Source organism: Aegilops tauschii, unplaced genomic scaffold (assembly GCF_002575655.3).
Source record: "Aegilops tauschii subsp. strangulata cultivar AL8/78 unplaced genomic scaffold, Aet v6.0 Super-Scaffold_100254, whole genome shotgun sequence".
NCBI classification, from domain to species: domain Eukaryota; kingdom Viridiplantae; phylum Streptophyta; class Magnoliopsida; order Poales; family Poaceae; genus Aegilops; species Aegilops tauschii.
Genome location: NW_027332461.1, coordinates 11,303 through 25,645, shown reverse-complemented (window position 1 = coordinate 25,645; position 14,343 = coordinate 11,303). Strand labels below are relative to the sequence as shown.

Genomic DNA, 14,343 nt, shown 5'->3' with positions numbered 1-14,343 from the left:
AAGAAATTCACCAAGTGGCACATCATCATTATCAAGCAATGTACTAGCATCATTCATAGCAGAAGTAGCATCATCAATAACTTGCGACATGTTAGAATTGATAGCATGTGGTGGTGTTGCAAGTTTACTCATAACAGAAGGTGAATCTAAAGCAGAACTGCATGGCAGTTCCTTACCTCCCCTCGTCTTAGAGGGATAAATCTTAGTCTTTGGATCCTTCAGATTCTTCATAGTGATATTATGATAATAATCCCAAGTGACTCAACAAATATTGCTATGCTCCCCGGCAACGGCGCCAGAAAAAGGTCTTGATAACCCACAACTATAGGGGATCACAACAGTTTTCGAGGGTAGAGTATTCAACCCAAATTTATAGATTCGACACAAGGGGAGGCAAAAGAATATTTGAAGGTATTAGCAGCTGAGTGTCAATTCAACCACACCTGGAGATTAATTATCTGCAGCAAAGTGATCAGTAGCAAAGTAGTTTGATAGTTTTGATAGTAGTGACAGTAGCAACGGTAACAATAACAATGGTTGCAGTAATTTGTAGCAAGTGTAACAGTGATGATAGAAATAATAACGCAGCCAGATCAATATAAATAAATTCGTAGGCATTGGATCGGTGACTTGTTGGATGATATTCATCATGTGACAGTTATAACCTAGGGCGATACGACACTAGCTCCAGTTCATCGATATAATGTAGGCATGTATTCCGTAAATAGTCATACGTGCTTTATTAAAAGAACTTGCATGACATCTTTTGTCCTACCCTCCCGTGGCAGTGGGATCCATATCGGAAACTAAGGGATATTAAGGCCTCCTTTTAATAGAGAACCAGAACAAAGCATTAACACATAGTGAATACATGAACTCCTCAAATTACGGTCATCACCGGGAGTGGGCCCGGTTGTTGTCACTCCGGGGTTGCCAGATCATAACACGTAGTAGGTGACTATAACTTGCAAGATCGGATCTAAAACATGGATATAATGATGAGTTCATAAACGGTTCAGATCTGAGTTCATGGCACCCGGGCCCAAAGTGACAAGCATTAAGCATAGCAAAGTCATAGCAACATCAATCTAAGAACATAGTGGATACTAGGGATCAGGCCCTAACAAAACTAACTCGATTACATGATGAATCTCATCCAACTCCTCACCGACCAGCGAGCCTACGAAGGAATTACTCACTCCCGGTGGGGAGCATCATGGAATTAGCGATGGAGATTGATTGGTGATGACGAAGAAAGAAGATCCCCCTCTCCGGAGCCCCAAACGGACTCTAGATTTGCCCTCCCAAGGAAGAACAGGGCTTGGCGGCGGCTCCGTCTCGTGGAACGTGATAATTCTTTCTCCCTGATTTTTTCTGTAAATATGTGAATTTATAGTATCAGGGGGGTCGTCAGCGGGGCCACCAGGTGGGTACAACCCACCTGGGCGCGGCAGGAGAGGGGGGCGCGCCCTGGTGGGTTGTGCCCACCCAGGTGCCCCTCTCTGGCAGGTCTTGGCTCCAGAAATTCTTATTATTGATATAAAAAATCCCCGCAAAGTTTCATTCCATTCCGAGAACTTTTATTTCTGCACAAAAACAACACCATGGTAGTTCTGCTGAAAACAGCGTCAGTCTGGGGTTAGTTTTATTCAAATCATGCAAATTAGAGTCCAAAACAAGAGGAAAAGCGTGAGAAAAAGTAGATACGTTGGAGACGTATCAGAGATGCATAGCAACGAGAGGAGGAGAGTGTGTCCACGTACCCTCGTAGACCGAAAGCGGAAGCGTTTGACAACACGGTTGATGTAGTCGAACTTATTCTAGATCCGACCAATCAAGCACCGAACGTACGGCACCTCTGAGTTCTGAACACGTTCAGCTCGATGACGTCCCTCGTCCTCTTGATCAAGCAAAGGTTTCGAGGAAGAAGATGAGTTCCGTCATCACGACAGCATGATGACGGTGATGGTGGAGTGATCCACGCAGGGCTTCGCCTAAGCACTACGAAGATATGACCGGAGGCGTAAACTGTGGAGGGGGGCGCCGCACACGGCTAACAATTGTTGGTGTGTGTTCTAGGCGCCCCCTCCTCACGTATATATAGGTGGGAGGGGTAGGGGAGCAGCCTTGGGGCGCCCCAAGTAGGAGGAATCCTACTTGGGGGCCTCCTCCAATTCGGCCTCCCCCATTCCTTCTTTAGCCGGAGAGAAAAGGGAAGGGGGGAGGAGAGAAGGAAGGGGGGGGGGCGAACCCCTTCTCCTCCTTCTCCTATTCGGCCACATGCGTAAAGGGGGGTGCGCCACCCCTTGTGGGCTGGTGTGCTCCCCTCTTATGGCCCATATGGCCCATATCTCCCCCCCCCCCCACGGGGTTCCGGTAACCCCCCTGGTACTCCGATAAATACCCGATACTATCCGGAACACTTCCGGTGTCCGAATACTATCATCCTATATATCAATCTTTACCTCTCGACCATTTCGAGACTCCTCGTCATGTCCGTGATCTCATCCAGGACTTCGAACAACATTCGGTCACAAAATCACATAACTCATATAATACTAAATCGTCATCGAACATTAAGCGTGGCGGACCCTACGGGTTCGAGAACTATGCAGACATGACCGAGACACCTCTCCGGTCATTAACCAATAGCAGAACCTGGATGCTCATATTGGTTCCTACATATTCTACGAAGATCTTTATCGGTCGAATCATTATGACAACATACGTTATTCCCTTTGTCATTGGCATGTTACTTGCCCGAGATTCGATCGTCGGTATCTTCATACCTAGTTCAATCTCATTACTGGCAAGTCCCTTTACTCATTCCATAATACATCGTCCCGCAACTAACTCATTAGTCACTTTGCTTGCAAGGCTTCTTATGATGTGTATTACCGAGAGGGCCCAGAGATACCTCTCCCATACTCGGAGTGACAAATCCTAATCTCGATCTATGCCAACCCAACAAACACCTTCGGAGATACCTGTAGAGCATCTTTATAATCACCCATTTATGTTGTGACGTTTGATAGCACACAAGGTATTCCTCCGGTATTCGGGAGTTGCATAATCTCATAGTCAAAGGAATATGTATATGACATGAAGAAAGCAATAGCAATAAAACTGAACGATCAGTATGCTAAGCTAACGGATGGGTGTTGTCCATCACATCATTCTTCTAATGATGTGATCCCGTTCATCAAATGACAACACATTTCTATGGTTAGGAAACTTAACCATCTTTGATTAACGAGCTAGTCTAGTAGAGGCTTACTAGGGACACAGTGTTTTGTCTATGTATCCACACATGTATCAAGTTTCCGATTAATACAATTCTAGCATGAATAATAAACATTTATCATGATATAAGGAAATATAAAATAACAACTTTATTATTGCCTCTAGGGCATATTTCCTTCAACTACTACACCTACTTAGCAGTAGCGCCTGTTGGGCTACATGTGCTACTGGTAAAGTTTTTTTTCTACTGCGTATTTCCGTTTTATTTGTATTGGTTTTATATAGTAGTCTCATCATATGATTTTATGATCATGATGAGTTATTATTTCGGCGGGTGAAAGAGATATGGATTAGATTCAAGTGGAGGCAACATGGTGCAGATCCAAAGTACTACTAATCCAAACTTGATCACTCTAGTTTGGATTACTATGATCAAGTTTGGATTAGTAGTACTTTCAATCTGCACCATGTGTTGCCTCCACTTGAATCTGATGATATAACAACTAAGCATCATCATCATTAATAATAACTCATCATTGCTATCATAATAACAAGTCATACTCATCATCATCATAGTCATCTAACCAACCCTAATTAATTGTTCTTAGCACATGATCATGAGTATTAGCTAGGACCTACTACCCTCTCTAAGGTAAAATAGCATAAAACAAGATAGCCCCTGACACTCCATTATAGAGAATGGAGATTATCCTGTCTCCAATTCGTGCGCTTCGCACAATGTTGCTTCCAAATAGCTCCCTATGATTCTTCATACATTTTTCCATTCTTTGATTGTCATGTCTTCATTGGTTTGATAAATCTTGTATGAACAGCAGTGAAGCCTAGGCAAACTTGGTAGTAAGGTAATAACATCAAGGCGACTTTTCGGAAACATCAGATGAGGCACACAATCCTTCGGGATTTTTTGTTGAAAAACATAATAATAACGTCGTAGTTAGCAATGTAGTTTAGCTTTAGAAGAATGTATGCAAAAGATGCACTGATGTCGTAATAGTAAAAAATCTTACCCATGTCATCTCCATGGATGTTACCGTAGTTCAACACGTGCACTAGTGGCACGTATTGGCCATAATGTGCAGGAGTTTCATAATTGATATTGTAATTCTCAACATCAATAATAAATGAGATAAGATTATCTTTCTTCTCATAAGTTAATTCAGAGCCATCAGTGTGGTAGGTTCTGCCTACTATCTTCCGTACATTTTTTGAAGAATGGAAATAAGCTGTCAACTATTTTGAAATAAAGAATATATATTACTTAATAAATATGTTTGAGAAACTCACATAGAGGTAGAAGTGGAGGCGTATCAGCATCGACCCAAATGTCGATATTATCTTCGTTGATACTATCTTCATCGATATTATCTTCGTAAGTGTCATCTTCAGGATCACCAAGATCGAAGGTGACATGCATACCCTCCTGAAAGCCATATGCCTTGCAGAGTGCTTCCCAGTTCGAGCAACCGAAATGTGAGTAGGTCACCGCATTGTATAGCTTTACGGAAAAAGCATAACCATGATGGGTCCTGTGGTTCACTCTCTTTGTCTGCATATTCTCATGATCTTCGAAATTCGGCTTCTCCAAGAGATAGCATCTTGCATGGCAGGGGATGCACTAGTCAAATTGTAAAAGACAAAAATTACACGTTGAAGAAGTAGAAGTCATGCTTAATTACAAAAAAAGACTTGTCGTCGTTGCGTACCGTTTCAACATCAAAGGTCTTGTCAAGCTTAATACTGAAGCGCCGATCGTCTTGCAGGTGAGGCCTGTCGCATAAACCCCGGTCGTCGCCGCAGCAGTCGCACTCCGGGATCCTATCGTCGTCGTCAGGCATTTCCTATGTTCATAATTCAAAGATTAAACTTCCAAATTTCAATATATGTACTACAAAAACTAAATTGATCATTAATATTCATCACGGGTTGACTTTCGGTCTGTCGAGTCTTCCTTGAAAACTCTCATCTCACGTGGTGTATATGGTGGGCACTCCCTCTCTGATATATTCGACCGTCGGTGATGGTCGCTCCTCCCTTCGTCCCCGAGTGCATTACACCAAATTGTCTAGCACACGGGAACGAAGGAGAAGCGACCCCCACGACAACAGTCGGGATTCTTCATCTCTGACATTTGCGACCGTCGGTGATGGTCGTTCTTCTCTTCCTTCCCGTGCATTAGCAAAAAGTCTATCACGAGAAAGAAGAGGAAGAACGACCCTCACGACAACAATCAACATTCTTCTTCTCTTCCTTCCCGTGCATTACCAAAAGGTCTATCACGAGAAAGAAGAGGAAGAACGACCCCCACGACAACAGTCGGCATTCTTCTTCTCTCATATATGGTGGACACTCCCTCGCCGTTTTTTGACTGTCATGTATGGAGCCCAACAGACTTAAAGTCAACCCAAAATGTCGTTTAATGCTCTTTCCGGCAAATCCAAGACACTCGATATTTCCTACATTCTAGCACAAACCATGCTAAAATTCACGAAAAATCCGGCATGACCTTTGCTAAAAAGGACATATCGAGCGCCTGAAATTTGCCGGAACGAAAATTAATCAACACTCCGGCAAAACATAGGCCACTCGAAGGTATTCCCTGCAAGATATACAAGTTTATATCTACATCATATTTGAGCAACACTAGCTAGTACACAACACTAGATATACATGTTTACTCACTATAGACGATGGCCGCCGAGGATCGATGCGGGTGTCCTCAGTGATCTTCTGGGCGTCGTCGACCGGCTCGTCGTTGATATACCCTGCGCCACACATGAGCATTTATATAGAAAATTTGAAACTTGGTATGTGCTCATCGCATTTCAGTGGTTTAATTTTGTCAGGAAGCATAACATTTCATTTTTTGCGAAAACATTTCATTTCATCAGGTCTCTCTCTCTCTCTCTTCATTAGGTTTATATGCACTAGCTCTTCCATGCGCACAGTAAGCCTGGCAACATGAAGACTCGGGCATATCTTGTGGATACCGTGCACTAAGCTAATCGGGCGGAAATCTCCGATGAGGCATGCATTCGGCTTTTTCGAGATCAACATGATCAGTGCCTGATTAAGCCTCACAAAAACCTCGCCCATTGTCTAAGAACAGTTTGTGGATTGCATCCACAACATCAGCTTTGATCACAGAGCCCAAGCCTTTTAACAGTCTTGCAATGTCGTACAACCTAAATCAAGATGAAACTTAAGAATCCAAGTGGTTATAAACTACAACCTCCGTAACTAAATATAAGACGTTTTTACAGTTGGAAGTTGTTTTTGAAGTATTAAGTTGTTTCTAAAGTTCCTGAGTATCTATTGATTTATTTCAGGAGTTCAAAACATATGGTCACTTTGCTAGTAATAAATCTGAAACAGGAGTTCAAACCGGAGAACGCTCGACGTGACCATTCCTTTTGGCTAAAGCTGTCAGAGCCGCCTGGACCGAGTCCATGTGCACCAACCAAACCCCCCTTCCTTCTTTCCCCACCCCCGTACTGCTAGTCTGCTAGTCTGCTAGTCTGCCAGCCTGACACACACAGCGTCACCGGCTCCTCCAGAAGCAAAATGCCCCTCCTGCTCCGACGCCTCGCCGGCGCCGTCGCCGTCGCGGCCCCCCTCCGCCGCCCCCTCTGCACGGCGGCCCTGCGCCCTCCCTGGGCCATGGTGAACTGCCAGGCGGCGCTGGACGCGTCAGGGGCGCCGTCGCGGGGCGCGCGCGCGCTCGTCGACCTCGACACCACACCGTGCGTCTCCCGCCTCTCCGTCCCCGCTCGCCTCGTCGACCCCCACGGCGACATGGGTCCCCTCGTGGGCATCGTCCGCGGCGCCAGCTGCGACGGTCTCCTCCTCCTCGACTTCGTCGACGCCCGCCCCCGCCCCATATCCATATGGCCACACGAACTCGCCGCGGACCGCGGCGGCGTGGAACCGGACGCCAAGCTCTTCGTCTGCAACCCACTCAGCGTCCAGCTGGTTCGCCTCCCGGCCCCCGGCATGGACGTCCCCAAGATGAGCACCTCCTTCGGCCTGCTCACCCAATCCCAAGGCTCCGACGGCCCGCCTGACAGGTACGTGGTCGCTCAGCTCAGCAAAAGCAGTCGTGGGGGAGGGGAGTGCCGCAGGGTCGTTCGCCGGTTTCTGTCCGAGACAGGGGAGTGGGACGAGCGGCCGTTGGTCGGGGTGGTCGAGATGGAGGCTGCGCGGAGCATGCTGATCAACCATGAGGTGCTGGCGTTGGGCGACCGGCTGTGGTGGGTGGACGTGGCCTGGGGTGCCTGCTCCGTCGCGCCGGTCGCTGAAGCTGCCGCGCTGCAGCGTGCTGCCTGCTTCCGATGCTGAGCAGGTACCGGCACATGGGGGTCAGCGAGGGGAAGCTGCGCTACGTCCAAGTGTCCAACAGAGACGACAGGTCGTGCGTGATCCTTTCGTTTTCGCTGGATGACGAGACCTACAGCTGGGCGCTGGATCATTCAGCTCAAATTACAGATCGGCGGGACCGCTGCCATGTTCAGATTGCTGCCATAGATCCATTCAAAGCCAACCTTGTGTACCTCCAGCATGGTGGCAGTGTCATTGCCTTGCTGCCATAGATCCATTCAAAGCCAACCTTGTGTACCTCCAGCATGGTGGCAGTGTCATTGCCATGGACCTGGCTAACAAAAAGGAGATTTGGAGGAGTTCCCTTCCACAAGAAATCTTCTTTGAAAATTTGCTCCGTGGTAGTTCTCTTGTTCCGTGCGCGCTCCCAACATGGCTGGCCACAAGCCATATCCCCACTTCTGCAGGTACATATAAGCTTCATACACTTGATACCGAATCATCCAATCCAATGTTTACTGTCCTATAATTGTTAGATTGCTCAGGATTTAGTTTGTTAATGTACAGAAATTGCATTTGTATTGAAGTTTCTGAAGGATGTGACGATAACTGACACATCGTGGTTTAATAATTGCACATAGACTTATGCTTTTCTGAATTAAACTTGCCATTGCCAACAGTGTTTTTAAGCTTTTTAGGATATCAGAGGTGGAATTTGGCATCGCTAGAGAATCTGATGTATTTTATTGATTGCATTGGTCATGAGATTGTCTATCATGTAAAAAATTGGTTTTGCCGATCTAATTGATGTCAGCATATAGATATGCAGCTGTCCTGTTAAATGCCTAAATGTTGTTCTCCACTTCAAGTCTTGATGCAACGATGAAACATATACTCCTCTTGTTGCTCTGTGTCATTTTTATTTAAGTTCTTGTATCTATTAATTGAAGGAACCCTTTCAACAAGCAACAACGCCGATTGCAAAAAGAAGACCTTGGCAGACATGCTGGTTTGCGTAGACAGCTAACTTATCTCCGGTACACTCTATTAAGTAACTCTGTCTTGTTTGGCTGCCCTTCTTGATTCGTTTGCTATCTTGTCATATCTTGTTCTTTCTTGTGGCATGATTCTGCATTTCTCCTACACTGCCCATAAAATGTGTTACTTGCACAAACAACAAAGTTTTGGTCATGTTTCCAAATCACTATGTTGAATAATTATACTCCACCATTGTTATCCTTAAATCCGACTTGTCAGGATTGTATGCACAAACTGTGGCTAATTACAGGACAGGACACTTTCTTTTCTCCAATCATGCTGCACTTTTAGATGAATAAAAATATGATGCTTGAATATGTTGGGACTAGTCAATGAAACGGTAGCACGGAGACTGATTTGGCTTCTACTTTTTCTTGACTCTTATAATCGCCGGTACTGTCTATAGTGCTGGACTGCTACACAGAGTAGTATTACCTTGTCTGAACTACTTCATTATCCGGTCTGACTTATCCCAGACATAAAATTAGGACAAGGCTAAAATATGGCTGCCTTTTCACCATGATAAATATGTCTTTCACTAGTCGATATCCTGAAATGTTATCAACAAATCATGACTGAACTGAGGCATGGTGCTTGCTATTTCTTACCAAATTACCATACTGTATAAGTGTATATTGACCTATGACCAAATTTGCAATGCTACCTAGTAGTCCTTCAACAGAAGTGTTCCCCAAGTATGTCATCACTAAACCTATTTCTATTTACTACTTTGCCTTGCAGATTACTTAAATTTGACCAACAACAGAGTTGAAGGTGGCACCTGTAAGACAAGAGCTCTTATTTTAGTGAAAATCTATGACAAGTTGGGCTTATTTTTTGGGCTGATGCAATTATCTTTTCAAGGACGGATGTTCTTAAATATTTTGGACAAGTGTAGGTGCACACCTATCAGAAATCCAACGTTACTTGCGAGTTGCAAGAGATCATGCTTATGTTCTTTGTAAAATGTTAATGCCCTGAAGTGTTTAGTTCTGATATGTTTCGCTTTGTATTCATCAAATCTGGGATATACTTGATTGCATATTTGCATGCTGATGATGATAAATCTATGAATTCTCTTTATGTTGCTAGATGTTTCTGCATAACTAAAAAACGGACCTCTCACTGGCATATATGTTAATTTGAAATAGGTTATCAGGTATGTATTGTAGAGCATACCATTTTCGTCGAAAAATCGGTCATATCCAATGTAAACCAGAATTCATGTTAGAACTATTGTAGAATGCATGTATTTTAGATTGAATAACTGAAATATTCATTACAGTCGGTGATCTACCTAGTGTGAAAATTGTGTTAACAAGTCTTGATGCAGAGATAAACTAGAAACAACCTAAGAACTACAAAGCTGGCAAACTAGCTTGCAGAGATCATAATGGGAGCTTTTCCTAGCTTCATTTCATAGATCGAACTTTATTCCTCAAACAGCAGCCAAATCGTTTACAATGTGAAGAGAAATAAAGTCCGGGATAGAAGATTCCCAGAACTTGGAAGATTTATTACTAAAAGAATTTTGCTAATGCATGAGCCACTTCATCTGCTTCGCGGAGGCAGTGCGAATAATCAACATTTGCAAAGTCCAAGGATAGTTGCTTGCACTCCATCACCATAACTGCCTCCGGTCCTACATAATCATCTGGGTTTTGTACCATCTCCACAACGAAGCTATTGTGTACCGTCTCCACAACGAAGCTATTGTCAGACTCTACTAGGACCTCGAGGCATCACCCTAGTTTTTTTTCTTTTGGCAACGAACTAGGGAGCTTTATTACTGAACTAGAAGTCGATTACAATCTGCCCGAAGGTTGCTAATAAGAAAACTAGGGCTCACATCAGGCCAGCTCTCCGTTCCATCTTGAGCACCAACACGCTGAGCACATAGATGAGCCGGTTGATTGAGAGTCCTCCCAACATGAATGACTGAGAAAGAAGCAAAATTGAGTATCATATCACCTAATTCTGAAAGGATAGGTGAGGCAATAGACCGCGTATTGTCTCCCGAGTACCATAGGTTGACTAGCTCGAGGCAGTCGACCTGCATGATCACATGTGAGTATCCGCGGAGGTGAGCAAAGATCACTCCCTCCCGAAATGCCTTGAGCTCAGCAATGAAGGGGTTCGTCACACCAGGCAACAACTTGCTCCATGCTGCTAGGAATGCTAGGTGCGAGCGAGCAACACCACCTGCTCCACCTTTCATAGCGTCCGAATTGATTGCACCATCAGTGTTAATTGTCACCCACCCCACGTCCGCTGGCCGCCAACACTGCGTGGGAGCAAGCTTAGACATGCTAACTGGTAAGTCCAGTATTGTCAAAGACTCATGCACCCACTTGATCGCCTTGACGGGGTCATATCCATCCGTGTCATGTGTCCAGTGATTCCGTGAAGTCCATATGGAGTGCATAATAGTAATAATCTTGCACCTTGTATCATCAGAGAACATGTTATCGAGCAAGATATCTCTAGCCCAAGAATCTGGATGAAGTCTCGGAAGTGAAAACTCAAACCGGTCCTTTGCTGCTATCCAGAAAGCTTTAGCGTGCGCACAGTGTATGAGTGCGTGCATCATATCCTCATTCGTGGCTTTGTAGATGTCGCAAATGCCTTGAAGTTTGATATGTCTATACTGTAGAGTGACCGAGTCTGGAAGGATACCTCACAAAACTCGCCACCAGAAGACTCGTACTTTGGGTACCACATGAAGTTTCCAAAGAGCATCCCACGTCTGTTTGTCTGTCCTTGAGGTTTCTGTGATCGTCCCTTCCTCTAGAGAGCCAAGCTCGTTGCGAGTCACAAGAGAACGATACGCTGATTTTACAGAGTAGATGCCAGATTTTTCGAGGGCCCAAGCAATTATCTTCGCCTCCCGCAGAGTTCAAGGGAATGTTCAATATGGCCTCTGCATCTGGGTGGAGGAAATTCTGCCTTACAACTTCCACTTTCCAACTTCCTGTGATAGAACTCTTCTCCCGGTTAACAGCTTGACCCGAACAATCAGCGTAGATCCGAAGAATGTTGTTCAGTCTGAGAGCACTCTGAGCATTTGCACTTAGGAAGATCAAGCTATCGTCAGCAAACAATAGATGAGATACCCAAGGTGAGTTGAAACTGACCCTTATTCCCCTATCCATATGCATACCACCAAAATGGTTTATCAGTGACGTTAGTCCTTGAGCGCAGATGAGAAATAAGTAAGGTGACATTGGGCATCCTTGACGAAGACCTCTGGATGGGTCAAAATATGGTAGGAGCTCCCCATTGACCTTAATCGTGAATCTCATAGAGGTCACGCATTTCATCACTAAAATGATGAAACGAGCATTGAAACCTAGCTTGCACATCATAGCTTCTAGGTAATGTCACTCCACCCTATCATAGGCTTTCAGCATGTCGAGTTTAACAGCACAACACAATTTTTTTCCATTTTTCCTCCTTCTGATAGTATGGACACTTCCGTAAGCAACGTCCACATTGTCCGTGATCAGACATCCCGGAATAAACGCGCTCTGCTCTTCTCCTATAACTTCATCAAGGATCAGTCTCACCCTATTTACTATCACCTTTGCGGCAATTTTGTATAGTACCGGAGATAAAGCGATAGGGCGAAACTGGGAAATCTTTTGGGGGTTCCGTACCTTAGGTATCAGCGTGATGGAAGTGTCGTTTAGACCCAACGGTAGTTCTCCCCCGTTCAAGAAATCCAACACAGCACGTGAGATGTCTTCGCCTAGCACATCCCAATGGCGTTGGTAAAAACCGGCTGTAAATCCGTCGACGCCCAGAGCCTTCGAAGGGGCCATATCAAATAAGGCCTTCTTGACTTCTGCGGTCGTATAATCTTTTTGCAATAGTTCATTCATACCATCTGATACAGTGGGTGTCACGCCTTGTACCCTTGTGATTGGTATAATGCTTCTTAGAAATTGGATATTTCGGTTTTCACTTCATCTGGTTTAGTACAAATGTGACCATATGATCTCTCCAGTGATGTGATTCTGTTAATCCGTTTCCAAAGAGCGGCCTGAGCTTGAAAATAGCCCGTATTTCGGTCGCCCTCTTTAAGCCATAGCACGCGCGAGCATTGTTTAAGACACACCTCCTCCTGTCGGAGTGCTTCCCGCTGTTGCGCTGCAACTTTCTTTTCCTCCTCCGACGGCCCACGACCAATCGAGGAACACCGTAAGCGATCTAGGCGATGCTGGAGTTGCCTCACTTTTTTCATCAGGTTGCCAAACTCCCGTGCTCCCCAAGATCCCAATTGTTTCTGTATAACTACCAGAGCATCAACCACACCCTGTAGCCCCCCTATCCAGCTCCGCTCATCCAGATCGAGCGAACAAGCTCGTCGTATTGCGCGTGGGACTGCCAGACATTCTCGTAGCGAAAGCTTCTCGCTGCTCGAGACCATTTGTTTGCCGCATGTGTTCTGAGCTCCGCTAGAACAAAGTGATGGTCTGATTCAGCGCTGCTAATGTGTTTTACCATAGTAAACTGGAAGAGGTTTGGGAAGGCTGCATTTGCAAGGGCCCGGTCCAGCCTTGCTTTCACGTTTGCAGCTCCAGATTGCCTATTATCCCATGTGAATGGGACTCCCCTCCACCCCAGATCCTGGAGAGAACATTCCTCCATTGCTTCCCGGAATGCCCTCATTTGGCTTTCCGGTCTCGCATTTGTTCCGAAGTGCTCTTCAGCATACAAGGTTTCATTGAAATCTCCCATACAGATCCATGCTTGATGCGGAAGAGCAAACAAGGTACGCAGGAAACACCAACTATGGTGCCGGTTCTCCACCCTTGGCGCCCCGTAAAACCCCGTAAACCGCCATTCTTTATTTTCTTGCTTGACAGTTACATCAATATGAGCAATGCTGTAATTTTGCAATGTGACATCAACATCTCTTGACCAAAACAAACCTATACCACCACTAAGCCCGTCGCTGTCGACGGCAAAACAACCAGAAAAACCTAGAGAGGTCTTCAACTCCTCCACTTTCTTGCCCTTTATTTTAGTTTCCATTACAAATAAAAGGGCGGGACCTTCTTTCTTCACCACTTTGCGAAGCTCTTGAACTGACCAAGGGTTCCCAAGCCCTCGGCAGTTCCAACTTAACGTACTCATTGGTTCTGGCAGGGCTGGCGAGCAGCCTCGGCCGAAGTATCAGAAGATGGTGGCGTTCACTAGTAGAAAACAGGGCTTAGGTCACAGGGCAGTTTTCACATTAGCCCCGGTTCAGTCACGAACCGGGACTAATGTGAGCATTGGTCCCGGTTCGTGAGCCCAGGGGGCCGGCCGGGGCCTCGTGGGCATTGGTCCCGGTTCGTATGGACCCTTTGGTCCCGGTTGGTGGTACAAACCGGGACCAATGGGCCACGCTCCTGGCCCACCACCCTTTAGTCCCGGTTCATACCACAAACCAGGACTAAAGGGCTGGTCCTAGTTGCGGCCAGTGTTTAGTCCCACCTCGCCAACCGAAGGGAGCTCACACCAGTTTATAAGCCCGTCCCTCTATGCCTTGTTGAGCTTCTCTTAAAGTGAAAATAGATGCCCTTATATAGGAAATTTCACCTAAATTCACAGTAAATTGAAATTTACTGTAAATTTAGGTTTAATTTTCTCTATAAGCGCATCTATGTTCATTTTTTTATATTTATAAAATAAATAAACCTTAATAAAATAAATAAAACTAAATAAACCTTAATAAAATAA

At 45.2% G+C, this 14,343-nt stretch overlaps 1 protein-coding gene and 1 pseudogene across 1 annotated transcript; one reads left to right on the top strand and one right to left on the bottom strand.

Moving 5' to 3' along the window:
* The first annotated feature begins 6,825 nt into the window (after positions 1–6,825).
* On the top strand, positions 6,826–9,711 carry LOC109749454 (uncharacterized; annotated as a pseudogene).
* Positions 9,712–12,942: 3,231 nt separating this feature from the next.
* LOC141028196 (uncharacterized) lies at positions 12,943–13,755 on the bottom strand. Its single transcript, XM_073506063.1, has one exon. It carries the CDS (start codon positions 13,753–13,755, stop codon positions 12,943–12,945), a length of 813 nt encoding a protein of 270 aa, XP_073362164.1.
* Between the last annotated feature and the right edge of the window lie 588 nt (positions 13,756–14,343).

Excerpts from the sequence above, each read along its gene's own strand:
- LOC141028196 (XM_073506063.1), bottom strand. The coding sequence starts at position 13,755 with ATGAGTACGTTAAGTTGGAACTGCCGAGGGCTTGGGAACCCTTGGTCA.